Below are 22,138 nucleotides of genomic sequence, written 5' to 3'. Positions count from 1 at the left end.
AGACTTCTTTATGTTCATGACAGGTGTTATGTCATGTTTATGACAGTGTCATGTCAGTCTAATGCACACCCCTCCAAATAAAGTGTTACCGATTTTTCTGTGCCCTCTCCCTGATTCATTCTGATTCATCCATTCAAACAATGAAAACACAGATGATAAACTTTCAGAAAGTAAGAAACGGAAGCACCAGGATATTTGGTGCAAAATGAACGTCTACTAATAATAATAATAATAAGAAGAAGAAGAAGAAAAGCTACTTTTTTAAAGTTTCAGGTAATACAAAGAAATAAATCATGTGCTATTTGCCCACTTTGTTCAGAAATAGATCTTGTTTTGGGTTAGAAAAGCCTTTTTTTTTTTTTTTTTTTTGCAGTCCAGTGCATATTTAGTAAGCTCCTCTTCCTTCCGGATAGTTTTCCTGCTGGTTGGAAGTGTCTGGAAGAGGTCACATGTTTGGAAAAGGTAACTGTAGGTTAAAATAATGGAATGGTTTAGTCTCAAACTAACATAAACATGTACAGTCGGATCTACTTTCAGCTGCACCAGCAACTTCCTCCCAGATTCTCCAAGTCTGCGATTTTATCAGCTATCTGTGATGTTTCTGGTTTCTACAGGGAGCCACGAAATACCTTAGATTATAAGACTCCACTTCAGAGTCAGAATGTGTCTGATAACCCACAACTGAGGGTGTTTTTTTTTCTACTAGTTTTCATCAGCTCAGCACTTTTTAGGGGGCCTTGTGGGGCCCGTGGCGGGACCGAATACTTTTACTGAAGTCTTTTTTTGGTAAGTGGAGGATGTGAAGTGACAGAAATGCAAAGTCAACTTTTCCAGAACTCTGATGCTGGAGTTTGGATGCACCTGTGAAGGCAGGAAGCGGCAAAAGGAGGAAGAACTGAAAGTCAGACACAAGCAGCAGCAAACTCGCTGTCTCCACACGCAAGGCCCGAAACCATCTGGCGAAGGGGAGGAAGCGGCGCGCCACGCCGCCAGGGACTCGAGTCCAAAACAAATAACTCGGATCGTTCCCGACCCAAAAGAAAAAAAAGAAGAAAAAAACTGAACTGGGAAGGAAGCGATTCAGCACTCGTGCACTGTCCCCGCGGTGTTGTGATTTTTGGGAAGGAAATTTAATTTGTTAATCATAAAAAATGATCAGTTCTTCAGCTTCGATTAAAAGCGAGAGAAGAAGAAAACCTCCAGGAAATGCGAAGAAATGCTCCAAGAGTTGGGAACGTTCAAACACCAGAACGCCAACGCAGACATTTTTTTGTTTTGTTTTTGCCTTAGCTTTTGATCCTACTGGGGATCCTACTGGATTCCCAGTAGGCGCTGCAAAAACAACACCTGATGGATGTTTAGGCGTTGCTCCAGATGTGCACAGCTGCATTTATTTTGTTCAGAACAGGCTGATGGATGTTGGGTCGAGTACAGACATTCATGAAACTAATTTCTCTCGCACAAGGATCCATCCAAGAGAAATGTGTAAGAAGTAGTGAGGAGGACGTCTTCAAAAAAATAAAATCTGATCTGAAACAGTCTGCTGCTCTTATTCATTGCATCAACACCCACAACAAGACTGCATAGCTGTCATCTATCATCCTAAAACCCATAAAAAAATAAACTAAAACAAAAAAAACATCAACCCAGAAAACCTGCAGGAACTACAATTCAGTTGGCAGGTGGGCCGCGAGATGGAACGGGTGGGAAGTCGGTGTTTTATTCTCACCGAGCTGGACGAAAACTTTGGCTCAGAGTCAGCAGAAGCCCTGAGAACTTTTCCGCTGAACTAGATTCAGAGCTGCACCTGCAGGTGGAGTCTGAGCTGCAGACTGGTGGACCAGAACCACCTGCTAATCATAACCCATTTAAATGAGACCTGCATTGTTTTAAATTAATCACCGCGATCCAACTTCATGACCTACTTTTTTTTTCCTCCTCTGTACCTAAACAGAAAAGCAGATGTAGTTTAAGTCTGCTTTCTTACTTTACCAGAACACTATGGAGACCCCTTGGGGACATGGGGGAAATTTTGTTTCTTTTCCATTCCCATGCAAAAGATTTTGCTTTGTCTCTCAATAATGTATGTACTAGTCTGTTCATGAGGCATGTTGAACACCGAAAGTTATTTTGCTACGGTATAAAGTTTTTGTAAGGTTTTTACAAGTATGTTAATATCTCGTTTGTACAATATCTAAAGTTCTACATCCTTTTCTTCAAGATACAAGATACAACCACAAACTTAGGTGCAATATGCAAAAGCAAAATAAGTCCAAACATGGGCTTGTTCAACTTTAAATGAACTGTATACACACAGTACAAGCAAATCCTACAGAACATCTTCAAAATGGGTTGAATGAAAAGGGCATGTCGTGAAATGCGATGGTATAAGGGGTTACGGTGATTGGTCAAAATTCAACCAAGTTCCTGTGATTGGTTGCCTTTGTAGAAAAGCCTGCGCAAAATTTACGAATGATGAGTGAATTCCCATTCACAATATCGCAACTTCATGGAGGGACTGATTGGAGATGTCCTTACAGAAATCAAGACGTCCCAAGGGGATAACTGGGATGTGTTTCCCCCCCCTTGACTTTGTATGAAACAAAGTTGGTACATCAAGTAGAAGACTGTTATTTGATTGGGTTTGCTTCACGCTGCTAGAATGTTCATTTCGTGCCACAAAGTGAAACAACAGGCTGACCGTCGTCCTCAGACTTTTGTGGATGTGAAAGGCTCCTCTTTCACTCTTTCACTGCTTGAAGGCCTCAGAGGAAACATCCGATTCCTCCCACACGCTGGATGCTCAGCTGTAGGGCGGAGACCTCTCAGCCAACTCCTGCTGGTCCTCTTTAAAAAAAAAGGGATGCAGTTTTATTGTGTGTCATGTCTATCCTCAGCAACAGCAGCTCAGCTGTCTCCACTCAGATTCCACAAAGTTGACCGGTTAAAACTAAACGTTTCCATTAGTGAAAACCGACTGCAGCAGACTGAACAGAGCCCAGGCTCTGAAACGGGAAGACCGCAGGACGTTTCTGTGATTTATTGGGTCGCAAATCTTTGTTACGACTCGGCTGAGCCTCGTGTCAGGTACCGGACGACTCAAACCAATCAGAACCCATCATCTCTGGTGTGACCTCGATGATGTCACGGATCTACCGTCGGATGAAGGGAACCATGACTGTAAAGAAAGAGTATACCATCCTGGTTTCCTGCATCCTTATTCAGTCGGACCAGATTCAATTTGTTTGACAGATTGAACCGGAGAATCTCTGAAGGGAGGAAAGAGTTAAAGCTTCTTCTGGCAGTCTGATGGGAGGTGGGCTGGGGGTTTGGGAGGTGTTGGAGGAAGGCGCCCTGTCTCCTCCCCTCCTGCTCTCCCTCTCTCTCTGCTACCTCCTTCTGTTGATAGCCATATTCCCTCATTTCTTCCTGCAGGGGGGACGGTACGGAGCGGAGGAGCGAGGCACTGACTGAGTCTCCACGAGTTCACGTCTGCAGTCAGGAACACGACCCAAACAGCCAGAGGAATGGAGCTCTGCTCTCCGCTGCAGTAAGTGGATTTTCATCTGTTTTTTCTCTTTCCCTGCAAGAATTCAGCCTGCAGGGCGTCGGGTTTTTACAGCCGTGACAGGCTTCACTTCCACCACAGCAATGCAATATTCTGCAAAGACAATATTGCAGCGTTTCATTGAAAAATCATGTGTTCACCTTCATCTGATGGTGTGCAACTCTTTTTTTCTTTGCAAAACAATGCAATGAGCCGAGTGTTGAGTCCGATGTTTTTCTTTTATTATAAACTAAACATATCTTAGATTTTAAGGCAAACAAAATAAGATGTCAAAAATCATCATTAGAGGCTTCCCTGACTGTGTATAACAACAGCTTTGCTCTGGATCAATCTAATGAAAAAAGGGTAAAACAGCACAACATCAGAGGCAAGAAAACCTTGGAAAGGAGCAACTTGTATACCAGGAAAGTTCAGTGAGCAAGGATTGTTCAGGCGAGCCGACAGGAACAGAGAAAAATTGACAACCAGCTGAATGGATTTAAAGTGGAGACACAAGCAGCAGGTGAGAAATCAGGTCTGTGTGAGGGCTGTGCGAGGACACCTGCTGGACAGATGCAGAATCACAGACTCAAAATGAAAAAAGAAAAGAAAAGAAAAGATACCCAAATGATACTCAAGTTTTAAAGTACACATGGATCCACCTGGTTGCAAAAAGTGAAACAGTTTTCCCTCAAAGTCATGTCATTATTTATCCAGTCGTTAAGTAACTTAAAGGACATCTAAGATTGGTAGTTGGTGTTTATAATAATTTCTTATGAAAATCTCCCACCTTTACTACTTCTTCCTAATGAGAAAAGATTTTGCTTTTTAGGCATTTTTATGCGAGTAGCAGGATATGCGTAGTGAATTTGCAACTTCTTATTAAAACGCAATAGACAATAAAAACCTAGGTGCAGGTTGCAAAGTAAAAGCTGCAAAGTAAAATCATAATAACATATATTTGTAACACACCTACCAAAAGTTAATAACGCAAGCCAAAGGTTTAATCTGCTACACTTTATTAATGGGTGCTTTTCTGAAAAGAAATTAAATTTTATTTATAAATGAAACCACATTGTTTAACAGAGATGTTAAACAATAAAAGTGCCATGTTCACAATTAATGGGGGGGGAAGGATATACTGCCTGTTGCTTTTAATTAGTCATCAAACTTGCAGTAGGGTGCCGATTATTTTTTCATGCAACAGAGGTTATAAACAGTTTTCTTACACTGAATTTTGTCTCTAAGACAATAATATGGCAGTTTCACTTTATTGCGTTCTTTGTTTAATTAGCTTGACGGTCTGCAGACATGTCTGAGACAAAAAGAAGAAAACCCACTGACATTAAATCCAGGAGTATTGTTTGTATTAAAAAAAATTGCAGTTTTGAATATGATGGTTACAGATGTGCTTTAGTTCAACTTTAATTTGTCAAACGGTTTTCTGAGTAAGATTTGTGGTTCTGCTCATCTTCCTGATTTTAGAAAAGCAGATGTCTTTGTCTGAGTTTCATTCACAGATGTTGGTAAAATATATAAAAAAAGAACTAAGGATCATTGGCAATATTCTCTTTATCTGCTTTAGGAACAATCAGTCTCCAACAGAAGCAGGACCTTCAGGTTAAAGGTGTAAAACTACAGATGAAATTAATCAGCTCAGGCTGCTTGGAATAAGATAAACCAGGGGTCACCAACTCCAGTCCTCAAGGGCTACCATCCTGCAACTTTTAGATTGACCTCTGCTCCAAAATGTCTGAATTCCCTCACCAGCATTCATTCCTCTCTGCAATAGGCTGGAAACGAGCAGTTTATTTGATCCAGGTGTGTTTGAGCAGAGACGCATCTAAAAGTTACAGGATGGTAGCCCTCGAGGACTGGAGTTGGTGACCCCTGAGATAAACTGACTGTTAAGCCGAGCGCTTCTCCAGCCTCGCTTAATGTTCAGCAAAATTCATTTTGTTTTATTAGACTTGGAAAAAAAACTAACAAAAATAAAACAACAACTTCATTTCCCGATCAGCAGCTGCTTGTGTTAACTGATGGCAATGAAGCTTGACTTTCCCTTCATCTGTCTCACATTAAAATTTCATTATCAGCGTCTGACCTCAGAGGCGTAGCTACAAACTGCCACATTAACTCACAGAGATAGATGGATGCCGACGGTTATTAAAAAAAAAAAAAAAGTAGAACAACGTAAACTTACAATGACACTTTGTTAATCAAAGTTAATAACAGGTTTAGTTTTCCACAGTGAGAGAACAGACTTGGGGCCATTTTCTTATATTTGGTGTCTGAATTAATACAAGTGATTTTAGTGAGGGTCTCAAGTATTCACAGATTTTAGCTACTCAGCCAACTGTCCTTCCTACGCCCCACTGGAGAACACAGTAGGCAATTTGTAAAAACAATGTTTAAACTCAAAATGCGTTGTTCAACAACAGTTCCAAACATTATGACCATCAGTCCAAGAAAACCCCTCAAAAAAACAGAAAATAGTTTGTTATGCAAATTTTTTAAGCTAGTAACATTGGAAGCCATTCACCTACCAGTGTGCCATGCGTGGTCCTACCTTGCAAATTCAGAACAGGCCAGTTTGCGGCATGGGAGGAAGTGTGGCGTTTGAAGACAGACTTTGTTTTTTTTTTAAGCCCTTTCCCAGATGCCGTCTTATGGAAAGTGAGGCGTTTTGGGGTTTCCCCACATTGTTGTCCATACCTCATCAGAATCATTAAGTTTAAAATGACCATCTGACTGCTTTCAACCTCATGGTTTATTGTAAGAAACGTATTTCTTTAAGATATACATTAACAAATTATAACTGGATGGAATATGTCAGAATTTGAGTGAGTGCTCAAGATATGTCAAAACTGAAGAAAACCTAGCAAAGAGTTGAAACATTTATGTTTTTAGCTACTGAAATCAGATTCACCAAACTCTTACTTTATTTTGTACCAATACATTTGGTTATAGACCAAGATGGATAAGCACACTTTTTATGGGGCATTTAAGCACCAAAAATCACATTTACTGTAAACCGGAAGTACAGCTGCCATATAAAACTACTCATCTTTAACTGCACGTAAAAAGGCTGAAAGCTAACTTTTTGTTTCTGTTTACAGCTAGCTGCTCTCTAATTGGCTGAGCTCTGACATCCCCCCCGCCCCCCCACCACCATCATGGCTCACCTGTTCCTCGCCAGCAAGATCACCATGCCGGACGACCTCTACGCCAAAGGGGGCGGAAGGATCCCGAGGAACGCCGTGAGGATACCGACGTCCATCTCGGCAGAGAGGCTGAGCCGGGAGAAGACCAGGAAGGACAGTGCTGTCGTCGTGACAACACGTATCCCGCACGTCAACGAGGTCCAGCTGACGGCGGCGACCGGCGGCGCGGAGATGTCCTGCTACCGCTGCGTGGTGCCCTTTGGCGTCTTTGTCCTCATCGCCGGCGTCGTGGTGACGGCGGTGGCCTACACCTTCAACACCCATGGATCCACCATCTCCCTGCTCGGACTGGTGCTGCTTTCTGCAGGGCTGGGCCTGCTGGGATCCAGCGCCATCTGCTGGAGGCTCCGACTGAGGAAGAAGAAGGACAAACGAAGGGAGAGTCAAACCGCCCTCATGGTCAGCCAGGGTTACTGCGTACCCTGATCTCCTTGAAGTTTGGACAGTCAAACCTCAAGCTCTTCATTTCATGCAGCAGATATCTTTAACGGTTTATAACTGAATGCACCACACAGATGCCATACTACGTCACCAGGTTAACAGCTCATAACCCCTGTCCTTCATGCTCAACGACTGAAGAAGCAAACGGTGCCTCGGTGGACACCTGACGTTCTGTGAAGGCCAAAAAAACGAGTTCCCTGAAAGCTGATGGAGGAAATGAGACCAGTTGGTCTCTGAACCAGAAGTTTGGTTGGAGCTAACTAATTTCACGTGACCAAATAGTTAGAATGTCGGTTCATAAAAAAAAACAAAAAAAAAAAAACTAAAGATTTCTTGAAACTTGTGATGAAGCAAGATGACAAAACCACAAAATTAGTTAAAAAAAAACCTGTAAATCATTGACCAGTCAATCACTGAGGGTGAAGTGCAAAGTCTTCTCTTTTGTTCCTAATAAAGACGTCAGTCTCGTTAAAACAAACATGACAAGAGATCAGTATGATCTGGCTTGGAGGTGTACAGTTTATACATATTATACATTGATAAGCTATACACACGGTTAGAATGGTACTCTACAATATGTATGTTGAGCCACTTTTTTGTTTCTCTCTGAATTGGGCTCATTTGTGACCTCTGTTCATTCGTCGGAGGTTCCGTCGCACCCCGTTGGAAATGCATCATTTAAACCGAGGGTGAATACAGAGAAGTTTCTGAAGACGTTTCCTCTCTGCTGTGGGGATTTGCTTCACAGAACCGACAACATGGCTCGTTAATGCCACTTTGAGATAAGTGTAAGTGATCTTACAGAATCATGTAGCATTTCTTCAAACAGGGTGAACGGAAATAGGCACTGCTGGTCTTGTTTTTGTTTTTCTGGAAGATTCTAAAGGGTAATAGTTGATAAAGCAGTGAAATGAAAACTAGAACTGACGATGCAGGTAACTTTTTTTTTTTTTTTTACCATAAAAAGATGTGCAGGTGTGTGCAGTGTTTTACTTTATGACTGAATACCTGAGTGTTGAGGTCACAGCTGGGCCCAATTTCTTGCATGCATGCCTGTTTTGTATGACACGTGCACTAAGTTATGTCACACAGATATTCCTCCGTTATAGCTCGATTTTATTTATTCTGTCAGTGACTGGAACTATAACTATTAAAACGAAGATCTGGTGCCAAAACAAACCCGACTCCTGTTTTCCTCTCGCAGATCCGATTTCCAGAGAGCAGGTCGGGAGGGCCGACCGTGAGGTTATATTTAGCTGTCTTCATTTTGCTTTGCATATCCCTGATAAAAAAAAAATGGGGGTCTGGGGGCGAGGTTGCGTCACTCGGAGGTGGCGACAGCTAAGCGATTGCAACGGCGAGCTAACTTTATCTCCGCAGTGTCCTGGGGAATGTGGGCAGTGGAAGCAGAAAGCATCACCTCAGACTGATTCGACACCTCGGAGGAGGCGCCTCTGCTCTGAAAACAGATGCAGAAAATGCAGCGGCAAGACGAGCCCACACACACAGATCGGATTTTCTACAGTTTGGGCCTCCTACGATCTGTGGTGGAGCTGACAGAAAGGCGGGCTTTCCGGATGAGTCACTGGAAAGTTTCCAGTTTCCTAAAGTGCTGGCATAACTAAAGGTTAACACAAATTTTGTTTTCCTTCCAATCGGGAGGATTGATTTTTACACGTAAGTAAATGCTGTAGTCTCCGATGTTTCCAGATCCTCGCTGCGCCTCTGGAGGTCACTGGCTCCTGTGTGAAGTGGGGTGGGGGGGAAATCCCAAACTTCCCTTCTCTTCCTGTAACATCGTGACCAGTTGAAGCCACCAGAGGTGTGTCACTTTTGCAGTGTCACCCCCCCTCTTCCTTAACTGTTCCCTGTTTTACTGAACCTCATCCCAGGCCGAGAGTTGGGAAAAGAGCCTGGCACGCTAAGAGACCGGAATCGGCAGCGTGGTAAACAGGAAAGATTTTCTACCCAGAAACGCCCTTTGGAAAAAAAAAAAAAAAAGAAAAATAAGGAAGTTATTAATTCCTCTGCAGGCGTGAGACTGTCTTGTCATTGAAGTGGAGGTGAGGTCATCTAAGGGGAAAAAAAAAATGAACCTTGACCCAGTTTTAATCTGTAGCCCCTGATTCCATCGTTCAAGTATAAACATTCAGGGGTTGCAGATGCCAGATTGCGGGAATAAGAAAAGATGACAATCGCATAAAAAGAATCAGCTAAGCACACACCAGGCACCTGGGAAAACATCGAAACTCCACACAGAAAGACGCCATCTGGGATTGGATCCTTCTTTAGCAGAACAGTCCAAATCAGCCGCTAAATGGGTCAAAAGTTAAAACGTTGAAAGAAATGAACACATTTACAAACACATGAAAGATAATTAAATGAACTAATTGACAAAGTAACAAAACTTACAATTTATTTTAGAAACAGAAAATGTCCTGGCTGGTGGAAAATTACCAGGATATTTTCCGTTAATTATACAAACATTTCCGTCAACGATTTTTTTATTCATTTATTTAGGAGTTTCAGTTAATCCAAACCTGACATTTTCTGTATAGTATATATCCAGGGTACATTATTGTATTTTTTTTTTTGTACAATACATCTCACAAACATTGACATGCAGTAGAAAATACAATAAAAACACCTGTTGAAAGTCTTAACTGAAAGTTTACTTGTGTTTACTGAAAGTGTACTTTAACAGTACATGTACCCATTTCTTACATATTTTTTGGTTTTTTTAAGCACAGTTGATGGCGCTAATGATTATGGAAGCCGAGATAGCCGTTTTTATTGAAATATGGCTTAATCTGACTCATAAGTGTTCCGGAAGCTGCACCGATAAGCAGCTCATTAGAGCATTGTGTCTGCAGAGTGTCAGCGTGGGCCGGGGCGAGAGCCAGCTACCTGCCAGGAGCTGGTCCTGACAGCTCCCAGGATCCTTAATGAGGGTGGAAGTCAGTGAAGTTGTCAGTCGGAGGCAGCACAGCTCATTACGGGCTCTTCCCATTCCCGGCGGCAGAGCCAGAATCTTCTCAGCCCTGACTGCACAAGTCGCTACAGGAAATCCTTCTTCTTATTAAATCAATAACATTTGGTAATAGCTGCCAAACAAGTAAGTATCATTTGTTTATTATAGGTAAATAACCTATAATAATTTTCAACATGTACCTTCAGAATCTTTTTTTTTTTAAAGAAATATAGAACAAGTATGCAGCTCAGTTCATTTGGTATTAAAGCACAATCTGATAAATATTAGCCATTTTAAAAGAAAGAAAAACAGTTGTTTTTTTCTGAATTATCATTATGTGGTTATAGTTCCTGGTGGTTTGTGTTCAACTCTTGAGTTCAGAAGCATGTTGCATGTTATTGTCAGTTTCTTGACAGATGGCTGATTTTCATGTTGGAGTCACCGGATAGCAGCATCCGAACTTGAAATTGTGTACTCTATACCTTCTTAACTGTTAGATAACATTTACAATTTGTTTGAATTTAAGTTCTTAGGTAAGTAAGGTTTTTTTCTGAGACTGGTAGCTGCTATCTTTACTAAAGATAGCCGCTGTCAGGGTTAGCTAACTCTACCACAGCATAGCAGATAGCCTGGCTAGCTAGCTTCAGCTAATTCCAGTTTGCTAGCCTCCCTCAGTCATAATCTGAAATTAGAAGAATGGCAAAAATGTATTGTATTCTGCACAACAAGCAGCTTTACTTGAAAATTATTACTAAGTTTAGTGGTTGTAAACATCTTTGTTTAAATTTCAGTATTTTACCAAACAATCAATATCAAAAATGTAAATAAATGGCATGTGTATTATTATAACAACCGCAATGATTAGCATGTTGTCTCTGTTTTTCTTGTCTTTCTTTTTGGCTTTAAAAGAAACATTTTTTGACCACTTTTGATGCTTAGTGGGTGTTGTTGGTTGTTCAAGATTTAATGTAGGGCATCTTTCAGATGGATGTAGATCAGTATTTTTATGGGATGTAAAACAATGGTTGGAAATGTTTTCTCGAAGGATTGGATTGAGAAACTAAAAATCCAACCACACATCACAGAGCTTTAGTTGGTGCCTCAGGTTGTAGGATGCACTCAACAGCCCATTAATAAATAACAGAGGAAAATTGGAGCAGACAGAAAGTTTTCAGATACCCTGAAACTTTTCGTCTGCTCCAGTATGACTCTGACTCTGAATTAGAGGTGTTTCTGAAATCTTTAATGTGTTCTCTTCTCATACACATCCCAGCATACCATCATCATCAGTCAGCTCATGTCTTAGGGATCGTTGTGTTGGCGTACGTGGGGTCGAATCTTCTGGTCTCAGTTTCCCCAATCCTGACCTACAAAGACTCAGTCTGCGTGTCTGAGCAGGGAAACGACAGCAGACCACAACGGGAATCAAACCAAGCTGCCATTCTCCTCGGACACAATGCGAGCTTCCTGCGTTGAGGCGGCGCAGCCGCGCGTGCACTCCTTATCTGCAGCAGCAACGCAACCAACCATTCTCCCAACAAGTCTTTAAATCCCTCGGCACGTCGACAAGCGAGAGAAGCACTCGCGGAGAAAAAGGTTCTCGGGTTTTTGACGGATGAGGGGGAAGTGCCGCTCCCTGGTTAATGGGGCCGTTTGGGGCCCCCGCGCCATTGTTGTGCTTCTGGTTGGTCTCCTTTTGGAGGCTGGAACCAGCATCTATCGCAGGATCTCTCCCTGCCACTCCATCCTGCGTCTGCCACTGCTTAGCTAAACAAGCTTGAACTAAAACAAACTTCAGGGCGTGCTCCAGTTTGGAAACCAGTTTGTTTCTGAAGTGCAACCTTCCCTCACATCCTGCAAAATCTGCCCATCCATCTCCAGTAATCTGAGCATGTTTCTGTTTGAGGGGCGTCTCGTCGTTAAAACCTCGCTGCTCGTAACCCTGGCGGCATCCTGCCAGTAATATCCTACAGAATCTGCAGGGTTCATGATATAAAAATAAATTTAAAAAATGTCTGTGCACAGGAACATAGGATCACTTGATCTCTAGCCAACAACAGATTTCCAGAATGTCTGCGCAATAAACCAACTTCCTGCAGGTCATCTCAAAGTGCATATTCATTTTTATTCAAAGGAAGGATATGAAGCCTTAACCTCCCGTGCCTCATAACCTCTAGAGTTCAAAATCATTTCCTGGCTGAAACATCCTACGCAAGATTAAGAAAACAGGACAATCTCTCAATTTTAGGCAACGGCATGAATCTCCGCTCTGTCAGTTCAAAAACAATGAAACCTGAAACAGAACTGTTAGGGCCGTATAGCTACGCGTCTGGTTTGAAATGGCAATAGCTTTTGTTTTGGAGTCCGAATGAGCAGCAGGACAGTGGGGAATGAATGTTCTGGAGGAGATTCCTTTGACAGATGTTGAAACACATCTGGTGTTAATCAGAGGAAAATCAAGGCAGTGATTTATTTCTATCTAGAAATACAAGTGCGCAATGTTGATTTCTGGCTCGGGATGCCACAGAGTAAATAAAGTTTTTGATGGGTAATGGGTTTTAGCTATATAGCAGAAATACCTCCTGAGATTTAATTACCTCTTCTGAGTCCTTCAGCTTTACTCCAAGAATCCACTGGCAAACAGAGAACTCCCGAAGCTGCAAAAAACTGCAACAATTAAACTCATCATGGTGGACTTACTGTTTAAGAAACAGGAGTTTCATTTATTTCACTACTATGTCCTTTTTTGGACTTACACCAATGTTAGGACAGACAACCAGGCAATAACAACCTACTTATACTTGTACTGATAAGAATAAAATGATGTCTAAAGTCATGGAGAAAAAATGTAGCTGTCATGTTTTTCCAATTGATGAAGCTCACGTTCCTGTCTAGGCTCCATCTGATTTCCAAGAAAACTTGCTCAAAATGATCAAAGTGTAGATTTGAAGTCCGCAGAAAGTCGACAACCTCTCTGCTGTCCCTGTTCTATGATTTGAAGTTGTCTGCCTGTGAGTTGATTTCAGTTTCAATTGCTTGAGTTTTATTTGTCTTTTATTGCTGGTTATGCATTGTAGGTTCCTAAACAATGAAGCCATAAGCTTGACGCTCTCCGTCCTTCCCCCTTTGGTTCACTCGATGACAAAAACGACAAAAAAAAAAAATAGACTGGGTCCTCTTGATAAAGGTTAACGGTTTACTTCAAAAATAAAAATGGTACAAATGTTACTTTTCCACAAAAATAATAGAGTAAACAAAAGAGAGTCTTAAGCGAGAGAAAGAGAGAGAGAGAGAGAGAAAGAGAGAGAGAGAAAGAAAGGAAGAGAGAGAGAGAGAGAGAGAGAGAGGTCAAAAACCTGTGTGGCTCCACTCCAACTGCCCAACTGATTCTGCCTAGCCACACCCTCAAAACCTTAACTGCAATTACATATGCAAATTCACAATAAGACCTTATTATAGTCCAATATAACAAATTAGTATGAAATAGAGATATAACTTGTACTCATTTTTATCCAAATAAACAAATTACCATAAGAAATATAAACATAATTTATCCTAAAGGTCTGAATGAACTAAAATTGAATTTAGGCTTCTACATGCATCTTAGAGTATTTCAGTTTTTCTATTCTGTGTTATTGTGTCTTTGTGCTGGAATTTGTAATGTTTTAGACGTGACCCAGTCGGCGCTGTTTTCGCCACAGAAGGGGATTCAGCGGTTTTAAAGGGTGACCTATCACCTTTTGGCAATATGGTGTTTCTTTTTTTTGTTTTCTTTTCCATTCATAGTTTTCTTCATATATAGGTTGAATTTAAACAGTTTGACCCAGTTTTTCCTCCTTTCGGCTGATGATCCGCAAGTTTTTATTTATTCAGCTTGCTGGCCCATCTGTCTTCTATTCCGCCCGCATCCATCAGGCAAAAAGAAAATCCTTCCCAGATGGAGAAAGGCAAAAGGCATTAACAAATTAGCCCGATTTCCGACAGGATTTCATCCTCCACATCTGAATTCGGCCGCAGACACATGGCCTCCACAGAAGGACCTACATTTGAAAGTTGTGGCAGCTTTCTGGATAAAGAGAAAAAAAACAAGACAATCTGAATATTTATTGACAATATCTTCAGAAGATGATTAATTGTTCAAGTTGTATTTTTTGTTGTTATTGTTTTTCATTTTGTTACTGCTGCAATAACATAGAGATCTACATAATAACCTTAAGCTACACCAATATAGAGCTAAATCATGGCTACAACTTTTACCATAAAAAAAAATCAAACACTTAAAAACGTACCAAACAGAAACAACAGAAATAATGAATAATTTCAAACCACTGTAAGCATTTAATACTCAGACTTTGTCTTCTTCCTCCAATTTCCTGAAATGTAATAAAATACTGACAATACACAGGGGTTTGATTGTAATGGCTTTTGGCAAAAAGAAAAGAAAGAAAAAAAAGAAGGAATTTAGGTCGTTATTGTAGGAAGGTAACGACATGTTCTTTTGTTTGATTGGGGTTGATTTCAAAGCCAGCAGAGCAGAGCATGATTGATTGTTTTCTCTTTGAATCCTTCCTTATTGCATTTTCCTTATTGTTTTGTCATGAACTTAAACAGTTAACCTGCAGACTGGAGTCTATAGAGTTTCATATCAAACATAAAAACTGCACGTTCTGAGCTTAACTTGAATTTGCGTGTGTTTTTGACTGAGCCAACACTAAAAGCTTGATTTATAAAGATATTGTTCTCTATGTGACTGCAACTGGGGGTTACTTAAGACACTATATAATATTAGATGACAGAGTATTGGCTCGACAGCCTGCTAACTCGGTGTAAAAAGACCCCATTAACAGGATGAAATAACATGTTAGCCGCTGTACTTTGAAATTTTTTTTTTTTTTTTCTGGACCACAGCCAGTTCTGGGGCCTTATTTGCTTTTAATGTAATCAAATTCAAATGTAAAAATAATCTCCAAGAGTGACATAATAAAAAGCGGTTGTTTAATACATATTACATGACTCCTCAAATCCCCTCGGTGACGCTCGTGGCAAGCTGACAGGTGTGCGCCAAAAGCCGTCCATTTTCGCCGGGAGTATAATTTTGATATTGCTCTCTAGTTGGCAAAATCAAAATGGTGGCTTGAGTTATTAAAAGTGAGCAGCTTTCGTCATTGGACGCTGAAATTCAAGGTTGGAGGAGCAGCGAGGATTAACGTCCTTTAAAGCACAAAGCCTCATCTCCACTCCGGCCTGCTGTCGCTGTCCCCCCTGCCCCCCGCCCCCTCCCCTCTCTCCCAGCTCATCCATCTCATTTCATCATCTGATGCAGTCCTCTGCTGTCTTTTGCTCTTTCTCTCTCAATCAGGCCAGCTGTCCATCCACTGTCCTTCATCACTTTCTCGTTTCCTTTTTATTTTTTCGTCTACTTTTCCATCGTTTCTTACACCCTTCCTCTCTATATCCGGGGCGAGTTATGAAGCGGCACCATGGGTTTTATGGAGTTCTACCTGGAGATTGACCCCGTCACCCTCAACCTCATCATCCTGGTGGCCAGCTATGTCATCCTCCTCCTGGTCTTCCTCATCTCCTGCATCCTGTACGACTGCCGTGGCAAAGACCCCACCAAGGAGTACGCCCCCGACAACACGCCTGCGCCGCAGAGCCAGTCTCCCATACGCCTTGTCGTCATGCAGAATTCGCCGACCTCGGGCCGCTGCGAGCCCAACAACACGTTGGGACACGCGGAGCCGCCGACGCCGGACCTGAGCCGGGAGAGAGCGGACCGGGAGAGGGAGAAGAGGAGTACCCTGGTCTGAAGACGAGGAGGGGAGAGAGCGCAGGGAGGAGGAGACGACCATCAAGTGCTGTTGTGTCACTTCGTACTGTGGGTTTTCGTTCTTGAACTCCTGGTTTTTCTTTTTCAAAGTTGCTGGAGGATGTTGTTGGCCTGCAGAGGAGTCCACAGATGGTGAGCAGTTGGGGAAAAAGTCAGTTTGAACCAAAGGAGATCGTGAATCTTTCTAGATCTATTCTAGACTAGGCCAGTTTCTTCTGACAGACTTTAAAGTTTGACTGACTGTTCAACATATCAATGTAAATTTCAATATAAATAAAACAAATATGCAAAAATAATAATAATAATAATAATAAAAACAATCAGATATCTCGTAATCACCCACAACATAAAAAGTCTCACATGAATGTCAGACAACGGCAAATAATACAAGTTTGATTTCAAACGCTCAAAAAGCGTTAAGATGTCCTCCAAAATCCAGCAACAAGAATCCATAATTTCCCTTACTAACAAAAAAAACACATAAATCCTCAAAATGTATAAACTGGAAGTTTTATATTTCAGTTTACTCTTTAGACAATAAGAAGCTCATTTCTGACTTTTAGTCTGACCTAAACCTCTTTATGATATTTTGGTTCAATTGTGTTAAACCAAAAGTTAAAAGGAAGATGGTTACCATTTTTGTCTGTAATAAAAGTGAGAAACCACAAAAATACAGCTGGATATGTATATTTATGTAGACTGAAAAAAACAAATACTCAAGTTTTGTCCAATAAGCAATATTAGGACCCCAAGCTGATTTTTGGGGGGGACATTTGCCTTACAGGGACAGTTTGCAACAGAGTATTTGATTCATGTTGGGGATAAAGAAATGTTGGCTTCAACTCACTGTAAAACAAAAAAGACTTGTTTGAATTCACACTCTGTACATTACCAGGTTGATAGTGAAGCTTCTTCAAGATGAAATCACCAATAAAGTGACGTTCTAGCTACAGATTTATTAAACCACATCCTGTTGAGTCACCTTGCGTGCAAATATCCGATTTCTGAGAACACAATTCAGAATGTATTGAGGTGATTTATTCATGTGTACTCTGTCATGCCAGCTGTACTCAATCGTTAGGAAATGCATATATGCATATAGAATTCACTCCTAATGTGGTTCTCTGTGTGGCGCAGTGATCAAAACCACAGCGGCCGATTAGTCCTTTGCGTCAAATTAAGATTAAAACCTGATCAGTTTTCAGGATTACTGGTTTGTTTGAAGGAAGATAAAACGTTCATATGAGGTTTAAATGTAATCTGGAAAAGGTTTATTATGCCGATAAAGACAGGAATGTCTAATAACAAGTCTGAGCAGCACTTACATAATTAGCTAGACATTTAAAAAAAAAAAAAAAAAAAAAACATGATCATATTTTAGTGCTGGTAGATAGAAATAATAAAACATTCAAATGTAAGTTAATGAATGCTTTGGTTTTACTTATTTATTTGAAAAATATTGCTTTTGCCACGATGACAACCCATGTAATTAAGCTGCAGCCTTCTTCAGCACTTGACAGAGAAATAATCCAAGTCTCTATGATGTATAATTGATTTAAACAACACAGAACCGAGGATGGCACCTTGAGGAACTCCACATATAAGTGGGGGGTGGGTGTTAATGTAGCCTTGATACACTTATAATTCATTTGGATGTGTCAAAAGACTAATTATTAATTGCCCACGTATCTTCCACACATGATCAGTCTATTTTAAATTATTCTAGAAAATTCTACATTTTACAGTCGATTTCACTCAGACGTTTTTGTCATTCGTTTTTTTTTTTTTTTCCCCAACACCCCAAAGTTTCCAGGGCCTTTTTAAAAATTAACTCCAGCTACAGCTACTGTATTTTTTTCACAATCCCACAAACGAAAGGGCGGCTTATTATAAAGTCTCAGCATAGATACAGATTTATCAAAGGGAATACTCCAGAGAATACCTGTGTGGTTGTATTGTTTTGTTATTAGCTGATAGGCAGAGACGTGTGTATTTTGTACTGAGTCAGGCCAACTTACTTTTTAAAAAAATATTTTCCTGTTTTAACATTTTTAAACAAATAAAACCGAATAGTTAAAAAATATATTATACATGAAATAAATCAAACAGCATCTATTAATAAAAGTGAGATACGTTTTTTTTTTTGTTTGTTTTGTTTTTTAAAATAAAATAAGGAAACAATAGCTTCCTTAGTGCCAAGTATTATTGCTGGGGCATCATGTTTAACCTGGTAAATTATTCTGGCATTGTGAAAAGGATAAGCAGTAATTTACTTTCTTGTGAACATATAAAAGGTCACCGAAACCTGTGACCTTGTGGTAGCTCGTTAAGTTAGCACGATCTGGACGTTTGTCCGGCGTTAACAACATGGCAGCTCTGCATAACTTTCGCTCCTCTTGTTGCTTTGGAAGAACAAGTGCTACCGAGAAAATATTGAGCTCAGTTTTGTGAGGACTTTTCCACAGAACTCCTGATACCCCAAAGTGACCAGAGTGGGAGAAACATCTGTATCATAAAACCCTGACATCTAAGCCTTTGTTTCTCTGCTGACTGTAATCCCCTGGCCCGTCCTCACCCTCCCCTGCCCCCCCTACATCAGCTGGAGTGAGCTGACAACATAAACCCTCCCTGGACAGGGAAATGATGAATGGATGGACGTTTCGAGATCGTCACTCATCCGTTTGACGTATGTCAGACAGAAGAGCTTACCCTCGCAGACTTGTGTTCGTTTGTTAAAGGCTATATAGACGGGACCGCTAACAGATGTTGGAGTTGAAAGAGTCGTGGCGTGGCGATGAAAGAACTCAGCTGATGGTGGCAGACCGGGGGGATATCCTCAAGCTGTAAAGAAAATGCTCTGCAGTTTAGGAACCATAAAGATGTTTGAAATAAACTGCTGAAAGGAGAACTGTGTTTATATTAACAATTAATGTTGGCTTTGTGGTGCTGTATTAGTGTACCACAATGAAAGCAATCGTCTTTTTGCAATTCTGAGAGAAAACTGAAATAATGCCCAAGTAGCCTTGCTGATTAGTATGGATACCGGTCTGTACCAAAGCAAAGAAATCTTGCTGGAAATTTAAAGACTGGATGGTGAGCAAAAATAAAAAAGTTATGCTGAATACTTCAACCAAGTACATCCAAATCCAACAGAGCTCTCACCCGGTGCTGGTTCTTCATCCTCTCTTAGGTCACAGAAAATTTTCTCTTATGTCTCCGAAGAAAAAATTCACACAACACCACGTGCGTATTAAAATACAAATAGCTCTGGACACAATGTAGGAGGCAATGGATAGCTGTGACCAGAGCTGTCTTTTTATAACCGTTTGCTTGTGCTGAGGCACACATATAATCTGCATTTAATCTATGCATCTTCACTGACAGCTTAAATCTTCCACCAAGAACAGATTTTGCTTTAGCATGCCAAATAATCTGAAGAGGTACAGCAGCACTGTCGCTGCACTGCGTGCTGGTAAAAACTGGGCCCAAGCACAAAGTGACATTTTCGGCTTACATTTACACTGACATAATTTGCCATGGGTTTCTAAAAAGCTACACGTTAAGGCCACGGTGTCAGACCTTTGTGTTTTTGTCCAACTAGACAGAAATGTTATTTGCAGGATTAATTTATTTAAGAGCTTCCTGAGTTCTGAACTTAGCAGAATAAGATCATTCACTTTAAATACCATTGATCCACTTGTACTGTTGTGCATCTAAATAAATTGTTAATTTTAACAGCTTCATAGCAGAGCAGTAAAAATGAATTTAGGCATCATTTTACCATTGCAGGTTTGGAGAATATTTCAAGTAGATCTAATGTTGTAATGAAGAGGGGTTTTTTGTTTGTTTGTTGTTGTTTTTTTTTACCCAGTCTTGGTTAGAGTGTGACATGTCAGCAAAATGTCAGATTTCTGAGCTCCTTTACTGCAACATGAGTTTAAGAATGCCAGAATCAAGCCAGAGGCGAATAAATGGGTCAAGGCTTTGTCTGCAAGGTAAAGAAGGAAGATGAGAAGTGAAGCTCTGGATTTAAAGATCCGTCTTCGTCTTAAACCTCAGCTATAGTTCAAGTCACAACACTTGAACTATGGCTGAAAGACAAGCCTGTGAATACAAGCAGATGACACAAGCTTACTCTGTTGGGTGTCTGGGCTCTGCATGACAGATGATAAGAGTTACCATCATAATATGGGGAGAGCTCAGAGATGAACTGTTTCTTTTTGTTTAACTAAAAAGAAACCACTGGGGTACACTCAGGACTTACTGGAGGGACTTCAGATGTTTTCACACTGCATAGTCTGCAAGATTCGGTTTGACTGGGGACCATAATTGCAACATTTGTCACATTTTGTGCAGTTCACTTTCACACCGCACTGTGTCCCACATGCCTTGTGATCTGGGTATCTGTAGCATTAGCTACAGAATGCTGCTAGGTAGGGAGAGGAATGTCTAGGTTACTAGGTTTCCCTCCTGGACCGGTTGCTTAAATAAGCAAAAGATGGATAGATGTTTGACATATTTTCACAATTTTAAAACAAGAACATTTCAGGGGAAAGTCCTGAAACCTCACAGGATATAACTTAACTCTTCTTTTTTTTCTAGGGTCTTTACTTCTCCTGCAAATCCCAGAATTCCTTTGCCAGTAGATGCCAGCAGAGGACATTCCCTTCCCTCTGGTATCCGTCCTCCGGGCTAGAGTTGTCCGCTGCAACGATGGACACCCCAGACTCTGGCCTTGTTTCGTGGAGAGACGGAGACATTTCAAACTGCAACATCTCACCGTTTTCGCCGTTTCCCTAAAATCGACTCTTGTCAGGTGTTGCTCTGAATCAAGATGTTTCCAGGAGGAACTGCTGAACGTTGTCAAGAAGCGAATCTGACTGTTGAGGACTTGAATCAACCAAAGAGACAAGCTGGCAGAGAATCACGGACATGTGCGAACAGACGACTGATGGACATAATTCTGGGACGATTCCAGGAATCTTAAAGAACGCAAATCAAGCAAAAAGTGAATCTTCCAGAAAACTTACTATGAAGAAGATGCAAATATAGCGATGTAATATCACTAGTTATCTTTTTTTTTTCTAAAGGTGACTTGCTTCTAAGGACACACACAGCTGCAGAGTTGGACTTGCATTTTTGAATATTTTAACAGAACGTATTAATGCATTACCGTGATAAATACAAGTCTAAGTCAATTGCTTTACTACACATCACCATAAAGCCCCTTTAGTTTAACAGAGGCCCAAAACAGCAAAAGTATTGAGACACAAAGCACTTTAATCGTGTAATTTCCGTTCATATTAGGAAAACTGGATTTGTACCGATGTGTTCATATGGATGTTACAGCTCTTGTAAAACCTGTCACAGAACAGCAGATACAAAAACTCATCCTTCAATAAAACAAATATGCAGAATACAGTAGAGTTTCAATAATAGGACTTCTTGTCTAAAATGCATAGATAGGATCCACTTGAATACCTTTGGGTGTTCCTTTCCGGAATCCTGATGTCGTTGATGCTTCTGGAAATCATAAAAAAAAAAAGCTTTGCTGGAGTCCCATATATACACCTTTGCAGCGTCTTTGGCTGAGAGTGCAGGGTTTTAATCATGCATAAACTGTCAGTAGTGGCATTGCGGTGGTTTACTGTTGTTCTAGGTCCTGGGGAGGTTCTTGGCACCCACAGGTTGGAGCGACAGCATCGCTCGGCTCTTTGGAATTTGAAGCAGTGCGCACCACATTAGCCCGATGCCTTGCAAACAGCCTCATTCCACCCACATGCTGCTGGCAAGGCTCCAGGTTTATGCTACGATTTGATGATACATCCTTCAATTTCCTGCTACAGCTCTCGCTTTGTTTGAGCCACATTTTCACCAAACAACATGATTGCAAACACCAGCTCACATTCTCACAAGGCACCGATAAGCACCGAACATTTTGGATGCAGAACAAACATTTTCCTAGACAATGTCAAGCTGATGGATACCCTGGTAGTGTCATGGTGGTATTTCTTGAGAGAGAGATAAAGAAGAGAGAGACAAAGAGAGAGAGAGAGAGAGAGAGAGAGAGAGCAGATCCCAGGTGAAGGTGGGGGTAATTGGAGGGATCATTGTGGGAACATGCC

General features: G+C 41.0%; 1 protein-coding gene and 2 long non-coding RNA genes across 3 annotated transcripts; 1 reads left to right on the top strand and 2 right to left on the bottom strand.

Moving 5' to 3' along the window:
- Window positions 1-2,931: 2,931 nt before the first annotated feature.
- On the top strand, window positions 2,932-8,387 carry LOC107837776 (transmembrane protein 100). Its single transcript, XM_016678088.1, has 3 exons — window positions 2,932-3,316; window positions 3,436-3,550; window positions 6,667-8,387. Exon 3 carries the CDS (start codon window positions 6,724-6,726, stop codon window positions 7,195-7,197), a length of 474 nt encoding a protein of 157 aa, XP_016533574.1. The 5' UTR covers window positions 2,932-3,316; window positions 3,436-3,550; window positions 6,667-6,723; the 3' UTR covers window positions 7,198-8,387.
- Window positions 3,577-5,241, bottom strand: LOC107837777 (uncharacterized). The gene is made up of 2 exons (XR_001663819.1): window positions 3,970-5,241; window positions 3,577-3,899 (listed from the first exon to the last, which is right to left on the bottom strand). It is a non-coding gene; the product is annotated as an uncharacterized LOC107837777 (long non-coding RNA).
- Window positions 8,388-13,999: 5,612 nt separating the features above from the next.
- On the bottom strand, window positions 14,000-20,604 carry LOC103147072 (uncharacterized). The gene is made up of 2 exons (XR_001663816.1): window positions 18,723-20,604; window positions 14,000-14,249 (listed from the first exon to the last, which is right to left on the bottom strand). It is a non-coding gene; the product is annotated as an uncharacterized LOC103147072 (long non-coding RNA).
- Window positions 20,605-22,138: the final 1,534 nt, after the last annotated feature.

This window comes from Poecilia formosa, unplaced genomic scaffold (genome assembly GCF_000485575.1).
Source record: "Poecilia formosa unplaced genomic scaffold, Poecilia_formosa-5.1.2 Scaffold173, whole genome shotgun sequence".
NCBI classification, from domain to species: Eukaryota; Metazoa; Chordata; class Actinopteri; order Cyprinodontiformes; family Poeciliidae; genus Poecilia; species Poecilia formosa.
This window is presented reverse-complemented; position numbering and strand designations above follow the sequence as displayed.